This window comes from Equus quagga, chromosome 14, assembly GCF_021613505.1.
Source record: "Equus quagga isolate Etosha38 chromosome 14, UCLA_HA_Equagga_1.0, whole genome shotgun sequence".
NCBI classification, from domain to species: domain Eukaryota; kingdom Metazoa; phylum Chordata; class Mammalia; order Perissodactyla; family Equidae; genus Equus; species Equus quagga.
This window is the reverse complement of record NC_060280.1, coordinates 92,072,914-92,086,678: the sequence shown is the minus strand read 5'-3', so window position 1 is coordinate 92,086,678 and position 13,765 is coordinate 92,072,914. Positions and strand designations below refer to the sequence as shown.

At 62.9% G+C, this 13,765-nt stretch overlaps 2 protein-coding genes across 3 annotated transcripts; both read left to right on the top strand.

Annotated features, from left to right (window-relative positions):
* Positions 1-167: 167 nt before the first annotated feature.
* Positions 168-3,428, top strand: ZNF358 (zinc finger protein 358). 2 transcript variants are annotated; one of them, XM_046684651.1, is made up of 3 exons: positions 168-215; positions 1,265-1,367; positions 1,610-3,428. In XM_046684651.1, exons 1-3 carry the CDS (start codon positions 183-185, stop codon positions 3,349-3,351), a joined length of 1,878 nt encoding a protein of 625 aa, XP_046540607.1. In that variant the 5' UTR covers positions 168-182; the 3' UTR covers positions 3,352-3,428. The 2 variants fall into 2 exon arrangements, with proteins under 2 accessions (XP_046540607.1, XP_046540606.1); XM_046684650.1 differs by lacking the exon at positions 168-215 and adding an exon at positions 276-765.
* Positions 3,429-5,000: 1,572 nt separating this feature from the next.
* Positions 5,001-13,716, top strand: MCOLN1 (mucolipin TRP cation channel 1). Its single transcript, XM_046638455.1, has 14 exons — positions 5,001-5,155; positions 7,383-7,588; positions 8,287-8,454; positions 8,539-8,704; positions 9,114-9,222; positions 9,459-9,555; positions 9,758-9,857; positions 10,152-10,258; positions 10,360-10,509; positions 10,676-10,777; positions 11,138-11,260; positions 11,497-11,712; positions 13,282-13,412; positions 13,520-13,716. Exons 1-14 carry the CDS (start codon positions 5,125-5,127, stop codon positions 13,554-13,556), a joined length of 1,743 nt encoding a protein of 580 aa, XP_046494411.1. The 5' UTR covers positions 5,001-5,124; the 3' UTR covers positions 13,557-13,716.
* Positions 13,717-13,765: the final 49 nt, after the last annotated feature.

The following is a 13,765-nucleotide window of genomic DNA, read 5'->3' as shown; positions in this document are numbered from 1 at the left end:
CAAGAGGGGGTCCAGGGAGTCCCTCTGCCTCCCAGGACCCCACTTAGTGTTCTCTTCACTCTCCCGTCTTGGGGTCCCGAGTTCTGGAAGCCCCTCCGCCAGGAGGTAATCTGAGTCCACCTGCCCCCCAGGAACTCAGGAAGGACTTCAGTTATTTCTCCTCCCTTCCTTCCAGCTAAGCGATGGGAATTCATGAGGAGGCCCTTCCTCAGAAGGTGATCCAAGGGGCCCTCTGCCCCGAGGGACTCAAGAGGGGACCCAGGCATTGTCCCTCCCGCCCCCCCAACAGTGGGGATGGGTTGAGGAGGTGATCTGTGAAATCAGCCCTCTTATTTGCCTACCCTCTCCCAGCTATGGGGTTGTGGCTCCCAGGATGTCCTCCTCCCCAGAGGGAGAGCCAGAGGTGTCCCTTGTCCCCCAGGGACAGATCTGTCCATTGTTTGCCCCCCAACGCCCAGCCGTGGGGTGAGTAACACAAGGCATGGCCTCCCCATCTGTAATCCTGGGCTCCCCAGCTCCCCAGAAAGGGTCCCCACCATTGTTTCTTCACCTGCCTCCCTACCTCCAGCCACGGGGCTGGTATTCAGGATGAGGTCCTGACACTCATCCTCATACCCCAGCCATGTGGTCACTCATTCCAGAATCTCCCCTTCCTAGGAGATGTCAAGGGGTCCCCCTGCAGCCCCAAAGGCCTCCCAGGTATTATTTATGGCCGCCCCGAGCTGGCGGTTGGAATTCAAGATCTTCCATCCAGTTGGGCAAACGGTATTTGGACACCTGTCCCTCCCCTCCTGGCTACGGGGTCCATGGGTCTCCCCGCCCCTCCAGGGGTCTCCCAGATTCCTCTCGCAGCCCCCTCTCCAGCTTTAGGAACTGGCACTGGGGAACACAGGTGTTTAGACAGTACCTCCCACCCCAGAACTGTGAGTCTGGCATTCACGTTATCTCTTCCTCAGGAAGCGAGCCAGGGGTGCCCCTGCCCTGCCCCAGTGCCCCAGGGGGGGCGCCAGATGTCGTTTCCCCCCTCCCCCCCCCCCCCCCCCCCCATGTGTTGGCTTCAGAGCTCAGGATGCTTCCTCTGTAGGAGGCAAGCCAGAGGTCACCCTCCCTACCAGGAACCCCCAAATATGCCACCCCCAACTACGGGACCACAATTCAGGCCGTGTACTCGGGAGCAAGCACAGGAATCCGGACACCCACCCTTTTCCCCATGAGGGGGCCCCAGTCAAGCGGGTAGGAACCTAGGGCTGTCTCTCCTCTGCAGGACCCAAGCTTCCTACCAGAGGAGCCCAGGATGGAGAGAGGGGCCGAGCCGTGGAGTTGGGGACCGGACACCCCGAGTGCCGGGTCCCCTGACTTCCATCCAGGTGTGGGGCTGAGAAGGGAGGGCCCACCCAGGTCCCACCAGGGTCCCTCCTCTCCCGGCCCAGGCTGGGGAAGTCACAAGTTTTGCTGCAGCCTGAGGCAAGAGAAGGATCCGTGTGTGTGTTCAGGAATGGGCTCTGGGGCATGGTTTGGCCCCCTCTCCCTTCCCTGCCCAGAGTCCCCGTACAGAGACCCCATGATCCCCAGAACCTATAGCCACCCACACTCTGTCCTCGCCCCGCAGATCCTGCCGCCGGAGCAGCCGGCACTTCCACGCCTGGGATGCGGCGCTCGGTGCTGGTCAGGAATCCAGGCCACAAAGGCCGGAAAGTGACTTATGAAGAGCGTGACTCCGGCTCAGAAGACCTGGACCCCAATCCAGAAGAGCTGGACCCAGTTTCTGAAGACCCAGAGCCTGACCAGGAAGACCTCAACACTGTCTCTGAAGACGTGGACCCCAGCTACGAAGATCTGGAGCCCGTCTCCGACGATCTGGACCCCGATGCCGAAGCTCCGAGCTCCATCTCGGGGACCCGTGACTCGGATCGCCAAGATCTTGACCCCATGTCTTCGAGTTTCGACCTCGATCCAGACGTCATCGGCCCTGTCCCCCTCGTTCTCGACCCTAACAGCGACACCCTCAGCCCCGCCGCCGCCCCAGACCTGGACCCCCTCTCCTCCGGCCTCACCGCCACCCCCGAGGTCCTGGCCACCAGCCCCGCGGGGCTGCCTGCACCTGCCAGCCCGCCCCGGCCCTTCTCCTGCCCCGATTGCGGGCGCGCCTTCCGCCGCAGCTCGGGGCTGAGCCAGCACCGGCGCACCCACAGCGGCGAGAAGCCGTACCGCTGCCCCGACTGCGGCAAGTCGTTCAGCCACGGCGCCACGCTGGCGCAGCACCGCGGCATCCACACGGGCGCGCGGCCCTACCAGTGCGCCGCGTGCGGCAAGGCGTTCGGCTGGCGCTCCACGCTGCTCAAACATCGCAGCAGCCACAGCGGCGAGAAGCCACACCACTGCCCCGTGTGCGGCAAGGCCTTCGGCCACGGCTCGCTGCTGGCCCAGCACCTGCGCACGCACGGCGGCCCGCGGCCTCACAAGTGCCCGGTGTGCGCCAAGGGCTTCGGGCAGGGCTCGGCGCTGCTCAAGCACCTGCGCACGCACACGGGCGAGAGGCCCTACCCGTGCCCGCAGTGTGGCAAGGCCTTCGGCCAGAGCTCGGCGCTGCTCCAGCACCAGCGCACGCACACGGCCGAGCGCCCCTACCGCTGTCCCCACTGCGGCAAGGCGTTCGGCCAGAGCTCCAACTTGCAGCATCACCTGCGCATCCACACGGGCGAGCGGCCCTACGCGTGCCCCCACTGCTCCAAGGCTTTCGGGCAGAGCTCGGCGCTGCTCCAGCACCTGCACGTGCACTCCGGAGAGCGCCCCTACCGCTGCCAGCTCTGTGGCAAGGCTTTCGGCCAAGCCTCCAGCCTCACCAAGCACAAGCGGGTGCACGAGGGCGCAGCAGCCGCCGCCGCCGCCGCCGCTGCCGCTGCCGCCGCTGCCGCCGGCCTGGGTCTCAGCCCTGCTTCGATGTTGAGGCCCGGGCAGGTCTCCCTCCTGGGGCCTGATGCTGTGTCTGTGCTGGGCTCTGGCCTGGGCCTCAGTCCTGGCCCCAGCTCTGGCCTGCGCCCTGACCCTGGCTCTGTGCTGGGCTCCCTCCCCAGTCCCAGCTCCAAACCCGGATCTACCCCCACCCCCGATCCTACCGAGTCTTCTGACCCCAAGCCCGGTCACCACGCCAAGCCTGACCCTGTGGCCAGCCCTGACCGCGGCTCTGATCCCAGCCCTGCCTCGGATCCTGTGCCCAGCCCAGACCCCAACCCTGAGTCCCACCCTGGCCCCTGCTCTCCCACCCATGTCGCTGTCAGCCCAGCGCTCCCAACCGGCGATAATCCCGAGTGGGTGCAGCAGCAAGGGGCGCTGCTGGGGCCTGATGGCTGAAGGGGACGCTGGCAACCACAGGGGGCCTGGGGAAGCTGTGTGTCGTGCACTTAGTAAAACCCTCCCATTGCCTCCTGGCTCTGCGTCTTGGTTCTCTCGTCTGTCATTGTCCCCTAATGCACAGCCCCTTCCTCAGGACATGGGAGGGTGTGGCCTGGACTGGCCATACATCCGGAACCCCAATGTCCTGGCTCTCCCCCAACATCTTCCAGGCTTCCCAGCTTCCCCCGCAAAGTCTCACTGGTCCATCCCATTCTGCTCCCCCAGGCGTGGCCACCCGAGTCATGTAATCTGAGCAGCATCCTTTCCCTTTGACTTTTCCAGGAATGGAGGAATTTGTGGCATGCTGACAGTCTGATGGGCTGATAAGGGAGGCCGATATCAAACTGCGTGGGCAGGGCTGCCCCATTCGCTCTCTTAATTTACCCCTTGCCCTTCAAATTCCACATTACAGGTACATCACTGGACAAAGGAGGTCGCACATTTATGCATTCAACAAACTTCTGTTGATTGCTCGGGTCTCAGCAAGGAGCAAGCCAAGCGTGGCCTTGGCCCTCACAGAGCTCACAGATACCAAATTCAGAAATGTGTAAAACGTAATTACAGGGTATGGTACATTCTAGAAGGAGCACCACAAGATTTCTCGTTGAGATGGGGGACAGCTTTCCTGAGGGAGGACTCTATTCTCAATAACCACTTCTTTATTCCTCAGTACTGTTTGCCCAGGCTTGTGCTAAGCTCTTGCATTTTGTCATTTAATTCTCTCAACAGTTCCAGGAGGCAGGTAACTATGATAGAGTATCCTCGTTTTGCAAATGAGGAAACTGAGGTATGAGGAGTTTATGGGACTCTGGAAGATGGAGAAGTGGTGGTTGGCAGCACCTAGGTTTAAACCTGAATTGTCTGCCCTCCAGAGCCTGCATTCTTAACCATTATGCTCTAGAGCAGGATTGTGCAAAGGCCCTGGGGCCACTGAGAAATGAACTAGAAGAGGTGGGGCCAGACTAGAGGGCCGTGGCCGACTGAAGTGGGGAGTTTACTTGTCATCCCAGAGAAATGGGAAACCACAGGCAGATTCTGTCAGAGGACTCATGAAGTACGCTTGGAAGACGCTTCTGGCTGCTGGGTGGAGAGTGGAATGGAGGGGGTCAGGAGTTGACGCCTCAGATCAAGGAGGAAATTGCTGCAGTGGTCCAAGCCAGGAAGGTTGGGGGACTCTGGGCTGAGGGTCATAGGGGTGGGATAAGTGGTCCTACTGGGGATATAATTCGGAAATGAAATAGGATTTGCTGATAATTCATAGGAAAGGGGTAAAAGGGGAAGGAGTTGAGAGGAACCCCCGGGTATCTGGGAGGATGGAGGGGAGCAGCCCTGATTGTCATCACCGGCCACCGCGGAGGGTAAGGGGTCAAGCACTGGACAGGGAAGTCAAGACTAGGCCCCGGACGCGGGCGCGCCAGGCAGCCAGCACGCAGCCAGCCCTCCGTCGGCCGGCTCCGAGCAGCCCATCCCCCAGCCCACGGTAGCGGGCGGCGCTAGGACCCCGCGCCCGCCCTGGGCCCGGCGGAGGCGCGCATGCGTGCTGCGGCGGCCCGGGCTGTCGTGGCGCGGGGGGGCGGACCCGGGCCGGTCACGTGCTCGCGGGCGCGCCCGGGTCACGTGAGCGCGCGCGGGTCAGCTGACGCGGGCGGGTTTGAAGCTGCGCCGCGAGCGAGCCAGGCCGCGGCCACTGCGGGCTCGGACCCCGGCTGCCCCGCGGCGCCCGCCGGCGGCATGGCAGCCCCCGCGGGCAGGCGCGGCTCAGGTGAGGGCGCGGACCCCCGATCGCGGGCGGCGAGCTCCCCGGGCCTGACCTCCTGGGCTGAGCGCCGCTGGCCCCCGGCGGGGGGAGACCTGGGCCGGCGGCTCCTAGAACCCGGGCGGCGGGTTCTCCGACCCGGGGGTGCCGGGACGCCCCCCCGCCCTTCCCGATCGCAGGCTCCTCCCGGAGGTCAGGCCGCGGGGTGGCCAGGATTTGCACTCTGAGCCTGGGTTCGGATTGCCCGGCTTGGCCCGGCTTTGCTAGAACTCAGACAGCGGGCGCCGGCTTCTTCCACGCGCGCGCGAGCCTCCCGGGCTTTCCTTCCTCGATCCAGGGGGCAGATGCTCAGCTTCTCTCTCAGCTCCGGCGGAGGGCTGCAGGGGTCTCCTCCTTGGGGCCGGGAGCCTCGCTCAATGGCAGATCTCTCTAACCCACGGAAGCTCGGCTTGCCTGAACTCAGGCGGCGGGTGCCCAGTCTCCAGCCTCTGCCTGTCATGGGGGAGCCCGGAGGAGGACTCTTGCGTCGGCCTCCCCTCTTGAGCTCGCCGGAGACCCCTGAAAGGTGGAAGGGTCTGGAGCGGGTTAGCTGGGATGCCAGCTGGGAAGGCGGCCCGCCCTCTGGCCTCGGATCCAGCTGTGTTGTAAACAACCACTAGCATCCAAGCGCCAAAGGGACTGGCCAGGAGCTGGCCCTCCCTGCAGGACAGGTTCTCACGGTTCCCACGTGCATCCTGGCGGCCGTGCCGGGCAGGGGGCCAGCCGGGCCCTGGAAAGGAAAAGGTTCCCTGGAGGTGGGGGTCGGGGGTGCGGTCAGGGACGATTCTGGGCTGCTGTGACCCGAGCACTGCTGAAACTTTGCACCTTCCTCTTAGGCTGGTCAGGGTGGAAGGGAATGGCAGTGCTGCGAACAGCCTCTTTGCAGAAAGATTACTGAGACTCCGGCGCCAGCTGCTTTGTGTCACTTCATTCTCAGAGCACTGTCAGAGTTTGGGCCCCAGGGGTAGACTTTTTTCCTTTTTTTTTTTTCTTTTGGCGAGGAAGATTGGCCCTGAGCTAACATCTGTGCCTTCCTCTATTTTTCTATGTGGGACACCACCACAGCATGGCTTGATGAGCCGTGTATAGGTCTGCCCCCAGGATCCGAACCGGTGACCCCCCAGGCTGCTGAAGCAGAGCCCGCAAATGTAACCACTACACCACTGGGCCAACCCCCAGGATAGACTTTTTTAATTTCCACTTTTCAGACAAGGAGACTGAGGCTCAGAGAGAGGCCTGGGGTCGCCTCATGGGGAAGTGGCAGGTCTGGGATTCGGTCCTAGGGCTCTGTGGCTTCCCGGAGCTGGCACTCTTAAGGAGATGCCATGTGAGGTCATAAGTTGACATACACAGTGTGCTGTCATCTCCTGGCGCACAGTGAGTCTTCAGGATTATGTTTCCCTATGATGACTGTGTTTGTCGCCCTGCCCTTCTCCAGGCCGGTGGCTTGTGAGCATGTCAGCCAGACAGGTCAGGTCATCATGAGGGAGAAGGTCATCCTTGGGCTGTTTGTCCAGAAAAAAGGAAATATGCTGAGCTTTGTGCTCGCGCTTGCAGGCTGGAGTTGGGATGGGCCCCGGGGCCTTGAGTGCCCCGTGAGAAGTTCTCAAAGCCCGTCCTTCTCCCCACAAGTCAACAACAGGGACAGTGAAGGAACTTCTGACCTTCTTAGCACGGTCCCGCCCCACTGCTAAACGCTTTGTGAGCAAATCTGCAACTTCCCAGTGGGGGATGGTTATGCCCCATTTTGCAGGCTGAGGCTCAGAGAGGCTGTGCCCTGGCCGAGCCGGTGAACAGCAGGGTCAGGAATCAACTCAGGCCCCGTGGAGTCCCACACCCGTACGGGTGGTCTCTGAGTGGCACCGCTGCCTGTAGGCAGTCACGGGCCGTATAACGACATCTCGGGCAACGACAGACCGCACAGCCTAGGGGCGTGGGAGGCTGTCCCGACTAGGTCTGTGTCAATATACTGGTATTCGCATAACGACGCACTCGCCTAACGACTCGTTTCTCAGAACGTGCGCCCGTCGTTAAGCGACAGGTGACTGCACATAAGGCGTTGCAGTTTCTGGGTTTTCTTAGCTTTCTCAGGGTCCTTTCTTGGCTGGAGCAGGGGGCCGCGAGGAGAGGCTGGATGCTGCCTCCCCTGTTGGCAGCTGAGCCCTGGCCACACTGCCCTCTCCCCATCCCACAGAGACCGAGCGTCTCCTGAGCCCCAGCCCCGGGTATGGGACCCAGGCGGGGGCCTCGCCACCCCCGCTGACCCCTCCGGAGGAGGAAGACCTCCGCCGCCGTCTCAAATACTTCTTCATGAGCCCCTGTGACAAGTTCCGGGCCAAGGGTCGCAAGCCCTTCAAGCTGATGCTGCAAGTGGTGAAGATCCTGGTGGTCACTGTGCAGGTGAGAGCAGGAGGGGCTCCGGCAGAATGCCGCCGGTGGCCGCTGTTTTCCTCGAGGGAGAGTCTGGGAGTCAGAGCCTGACCCCGCAGCGTAGTGTTAATGGCAGGGACCCTCTTGGGAGCCCTCAGAGGTCTGTATGTAACCTCACAAAGGCCCTCTGGGGTCCTGGCAACGGCTGTTGCCCTCAAAGATGAGGCAGCTGAGGCTCAGAGAGGTTAAGCGACTTGTTCAAAGTCACACAGCAATTGGGAGCTGCCACTTGAACCCAAGCAGTCTGATGTCATGTTGACCCTCAAAGAGAACCCAGCCAGTGGCTGAACAGATAGTTGCCCCCTCCTTCCATGCGAGGCCCTGTGCTGGGCTCTGGGGACCCCAAAATGAATCAGACCCAGGCTCCTGCAACAAGGAGCCTCTGGTCTAGTGCTCGGATGGTTACCACGCCTCTGATTTCCACTCGTGGTCCTAACTCTGTAGGTTTGGATTTAGTGCAGAACCCGGGGGCCAGTAAACATTTAATAAACCTTAACTGCTGCCATGAGATGGATGTCCCAGTGCCCAGGCGCCACGCCCTGGGGACACATGGTGGGCACGGCAGACGGGGTCGTGGGCCCTCTCTTTCCTCCTCGGCCTCCTCCTCCACTCCTGCCGGGAGGGAGGCCCCATCCCAGCCGTGCCGACAGCTCTGCCCCTCCCGCCAGCTCATCCTGTTCGGGCTCAGCAACCAGCTGGCGGTGACGTTCCGGGAGGAGAACACGGTGGCCTTCCGCCACCTCTTCCTGCTGGGCTACTCCGACGGGGCGGACGACACCTTCGCCGCCTACACACGGGAGCAGCTCTACCAGGCCATCTTCTATGCCGTGGACCAGGTGCGGGCAGCCAGGGAAGGGGGCGGGCGGGCGGCCGGCGGAGAGTGGCCGAGGCTGACGGACCCTCCCTTTCTCTGCCCACAGTACCTGTTGCTCCCTGACGTGTCCCTGGGCCGCTATGCCTATGTCCGGGGCGGGGGCGGCCCCGAGGCCAACGGCTCGGCCCTGGCCCTCTGCCAGCGGTACTACCACCGAGGCCACGTGGACCCGGCCAACGACACCTTTGACATCGACCCGATGGTCGTCACTGGTGAGGGGGCAGGGCAGGGCTTTGCTCTCAGGAGCCCCGGCTGCTGGGATTCCAGTCTCGGTTCTGCCCCCTGCTCATCGGGAGATGGGGTTGTCGTGATCATTAATAATTTGATGTACGCAGCGTGCTTAATAGAATGCATGGCGTGCAGAAAGAGCCCGTGTTATTTTTCAGTATATATTAATTCACTAAACACCGGGGGGCCTGCAGAGCACCAGGCCCCAGGGTCCAGGTAGGGAAGAAGATAGACCAGGCCCTCCCCCCGGGGGGAGACAGCAGGGAACACGCGACCAATGTGGAGGTGCAGAGTGGGAAGTGTCAGGGAAAGAGGCTGTCGGGGACTCTGGGGAGACCAGCCTGTGCCTCCCCCAGCCCCAGTGTCCCTTCCCTGACTCCTGCCTGTCCTCAGACTGCATCCGGGTGGACCCCCCCGAGAGACCCCCAGTGCCCCCCAGTGACGATCTCTTCCTCTCCGACGGCAGCGCCAGTTACAGGAACCTCACCCTCAAGTTCCACAAGTACTGCCCGATGGACAGAGGGGGCGCCCCTGGGCTGGGCCAAGGGTGGGGGAGGCAGGACGCCCGGCCCCCAGGGGCCACTTGGCCACAGGCGGGGGCAGGGGCCAGCCCTGCTGACTCCTGCCACGTGAGCACTTCCTCTGCCAGCTGCAGAGTCAGCGTGGGGCCGGAGCGCTGGGCCTGGGGGCAGGAGGGCCCCGCAGAGCCCCCTCCCCTCACCCGAGCCTTCCCCCCAGGCTGATCAACGTCACCATCCTCTTCCAGCTGAAGACCATCAACCTCCAGAGCTTGATCAACAATGAGATCCCAGACTGCTACACCTTCACTGTGCTGGTGAGCCCACAGGCCCTGGCTGGGGTGGGGACCCTGCAGCAACCTGGGGTGGGGGGTGGCGCACAGGGCTCCTGAGCTCCGGGGTCTGGGGACCCTTGGCCAGGGCAGAGTCGGGGTGATGGGGAGGCTGGGGCTGGACCGACCATCCGTCAGGCGGGCCATGGTTTACTCTGCCCCCTCCGGTCCCCCCCCACCCCTGCAGATCACCTTTGACAATAAGGCGCACAGTGGGCGGGTCCCCATCAGCCTGGAGACCCAGGCCCACATCCAGGAGTGCAAGCACCCCAGCGTCTTCAGACATGGTGAGCCTCTGAGCCCCAGACCAGTGCCGGCCAGGGGCCCTGGCCTGTCTGGGGATCGCCAAGCCCCAGACAGCACTGAGCAGGGGCCCTGACCTGCCCAGGGGTCCCCTGAGCCCCAGACAGCACTGACCAGGGGCCCTGACCTGCCCAGGGGTCCCTGAGCCCCAGACAGCACTGACGGAACTCTTGACTCAGAGTAACCCATGAGCCCGCTGCCCAGCCCCTCGCAGCCCTGCAGCCCCCGGGCCTGGCCCTGCCCCTGCGCTGGCCTTACCCGTGGCCCCCTCCCCACAGGAGACAACAGCTTCCGGCTCCTGTTTGACGTGGTGGTCATCCTTACCTGTGCCCTCTCCTTCCTGCTGTGCGCCCGCTCACTGCTCCGCGGCTTCCTGCTGCAGAACGTGAGAGCTGCCCCCAGCCGCGCCCAGCTCTGGGGCCATGAGGGCCGGGGGATGCCAGGGTCCTGTGCCCAGACAGGCCTCACCCTGCCTGCCCCCTGCAGGAGTTTGTCGGGTTCATGTGGCGGCACCGGGGTCGGGTCATCAGCCTGTGGGAACGGCTGGAATTTGTCAACGGCTGGTACATCCTGCTGGTCACCAGCGACGTGCTCACCATCTCGGGCACCATCATGAAGATCGGCATCGAAGCCAAGGTGGGTCCTGCCCACTCCTGCCCGGGGCTTCATCCTGTTCTTCCAGACCCTGGCCCCCATCCCGCCTTGTGCCCAGGTCCGGTCCCCGCCGACGGCTGCCTGGGACCACATCCCTCGGGAAGGGCCGGGCCAGACGGAGCTGACACTGCTTCCCCCCGCCCCCCAGAACCTGGCGAGCTATGACATCTGCAGCATCCTCCTGGGCACCTCCACGCTGCTCGTCTGGGTCGGGGTCATCCGCTACCTGACCTTCTTCCATAAGTACAATGTAAGCCTCAGACACGCAGCGTCCGGGCCCTCCAGGTGGCGGCCACATGCTCCCAGATTCCTACTCCCCCAAGTAAATGCATACCCAGGTGGCAGTCACCAGCCCCTGATGGCCTGGCCTGTCACAAGTGAGTTCCTCATATCTGCCCACCCCAGATGTACCTGTCGCTACACCTGGGCTGAGCCCCGCCATGGGTGCCGTCGGGCCCCCTCAGCCCCACCCTGCCCCTTCCAAGCTCCCCCAGGCTTCTCTGGCCACCCAAGCGTGCCCTCCACCAGGCCCTGCCCGCTTCACCCCCATCCTCACGGTGGGCCTGGGTGGCGGCCACGCCATCATCTCTGGCCGCCACCCGCCCCGCAGATCCTCATCGCCACGCTGCGGGTGGCCCTGCCCAGCGTGATGCGCTTCTGCTGCTGCGTGGCTGTCATCTACCTGGGCTATTGTTTCTGCGGCTGGATCGTGTTGGGGCCTTACCACGTGAAGGTAGGGGCCGGAGGGGGCTGCTCATGACCCACCCTCCAGGGCTCCCTGGCTCCCTCCCCCCGAGCCCCCTCCCTAAGCCCTCCGACCCCTGGTCTATGTATCGCGGACCTGGCGACACTGAGTGACCCCCCTTGACCCCTGGCCCCTCACCAGCAGATCTGCCCCTGATCCCCTCTGACCCCCAGTGTCCCCGCTGTGCCCCCGGCTCCCTCTGACCCGCCACCCTGCTGCCGCAGTTCCGCTCGCTGTCCATGGTGTCGGAGTGCCTGTTCTCGCTCATCAACGGGGATGACATGTTCGTGACCTTCGCGGCCATGCAGGCGCAGCAGGGCCGCAGCAGCCTGGTGTGGCTCTTCTCCCAGCTCTATCTGTACTCCTTTATCAGCCTCTTCATCTACATGGTGCTGAGTCTCTTCATTGCCCTCATCACCGGCGCCTACGACACCATCAAGGTCAGCCGCACGCCCCCTCCCGCCAGCAGCCACCCCTCCCACCCCGGGCTCCGGCTCCCTCGGGGTCGGCATGGCGGGGGCAGGAGAGAAGGACCAGGGGGGGTGTGGGAGAGTCCGCGAAGCCAGAGGGGAGAGGGCTCAGAGTGAGGGGGCACAGGCGGCAGTGATACCGTCCTGGTCACGCTGCCTCATCTCAGTTTTATGCAGGATGCACCCCAGCCAGGTAGGGTTCCCGCATCCGCTCTTACCAACAGGGAAACCGAGCCGTAGGGTATCAGTGTCGCGCCCGAGGTCAGCTACCAAGCCGTGGAGCCCGGCTCAACCCAGCACTGTCTGATTCCAGAAGCCCTCCCTCCTGCAGGGTGGCCTGGGCTGTTTGAGTCTGAGGAACGAACAGTGGTTGTCCCCGCAGGCTGCGGGGGTCAGAGGGATGGACCGGTCAAGAGCAGAATGTGGGAGTGGCGAGTAGACAGGATGCTTTTAGCAAACGTGTCTGAGGGCTTCTGGTGCGCCAAGCCCTGTGCTGGGTGCCAGGCAGCTGGGAAACGATATCCACGGTCTGTCCTGCTGTCCACGGTCTGTCCAAGGCTGCTGGGCAAGGTGGACGATGCATGAACGGAAATATGATGTATGATGACCAACTGGTGAGAGGAGTGAAGGAAGTGTGGAAGCCTCCAGGGGAACCCCCTGCTTTAAACTGGTACTGGGGTGAGTCCAGGAAGGTTTCTAGAATGTGCCGTCCCATACTAGTCTCTAGCCACGTGTGACTGTTTCAGTTTTAACTGTAATTGCAAGGAGATACAATTGCAAATTCAGATCCTCCCTCACACCATCCACGTATCAAGTACCGCAAAGCCAATATGGCCGGTGCCTACCAGATGGCACAGCATAGATATCAAACTTTTCCGTCATCTCAGAAGGTTCCATATTGAAGAGATGGAAGCCCAAGGGAGAGAGCAGCCAAAGGAAAGACTTAGTAGCGGGAAAGGACTTGGAGAGGAGAGAATGGCTCCTCCATGGGAGTAGGTTGGGGTGGGGGGGGGGGGGTGGCTGAAGTCCAGAACATTCCCTGGGGCTGGGGATGAAGATCTGCATAGTCGCACTCCCCATGCACGGATCGAGCCATCCTGCAGACACACTCCTGTCACTCAGGCCCGAGGAGCCCCCACGGTCTTAGTCCAGCACTTAAATGTCACCCACATGGATCAGCCTGGGTGTACAAGCCCAGACCTTGCTCCTACTGTGTGCACCCAGCCACCTCAATAGATGGTTGTCACTCACCCAGATTGTGTTAGGCACGGCTCCAGGTGCTGGAGCTGCAGCCAAGGGCACCAGCTGACCAAGATGCGGGCCGTGCACACACGCGTGGGCCAGGGAGTGTCTGTCTCCCTGTGAAGCAAGCCACGGGAACAACAGGTGGCGGGCACAGCAAGTGCAAAGGCCCAGAGGTGGGAGCCTCGTTGGTCGATGAGGAACAGCCAGGAGCCCCAGGTGGCTGGAGAGGTGGTGGAGGGGAGGGCAGACCTCAAGCGGCCCTCTTCATGCTGGGCCACGTGCATCTCTCCCCAGCACCCGGGCGGTGTGGGCACAGAGGTGAGCGAGCTCCAGGCCTACATCGCGCAGTGCCACGACAGCCCCACCTCCGGCAAGTTCCGCCGCGGGAGCGGCTCAGCCTGCAGCCTGCTGTGCTGCTGCGGCAGGTTCGAGCCCCGAGCCCCGGTGGTTGGGGACTTGGGTGCTAGGGAAGGGGAGCGTGCCGGAGGGAACTGATGCCTTCCACCTTGGCTGACAGCGGCCCCTCCTCCAGGGACTCGGAGGAGGAGCGTTCGCTGCTGGTGAATTGACTCGGATCACGACTGTCACTGGACATTAGCCCCCGGACTGCGGAGACCCCTGCTTATTTATTTTTTAGGTTTGCTTTTAAGGACCGGCTCCCTGCTGCGCCCTGTGAGGGCCTGGGCCAGTCGGGTCGGACACTGAGGTGGGTGGGTGTCAAATAAACGGGAAAATAAACTTGTTGTTCTCATTTCTAGTGGGTGGGGCATTCCCTGCG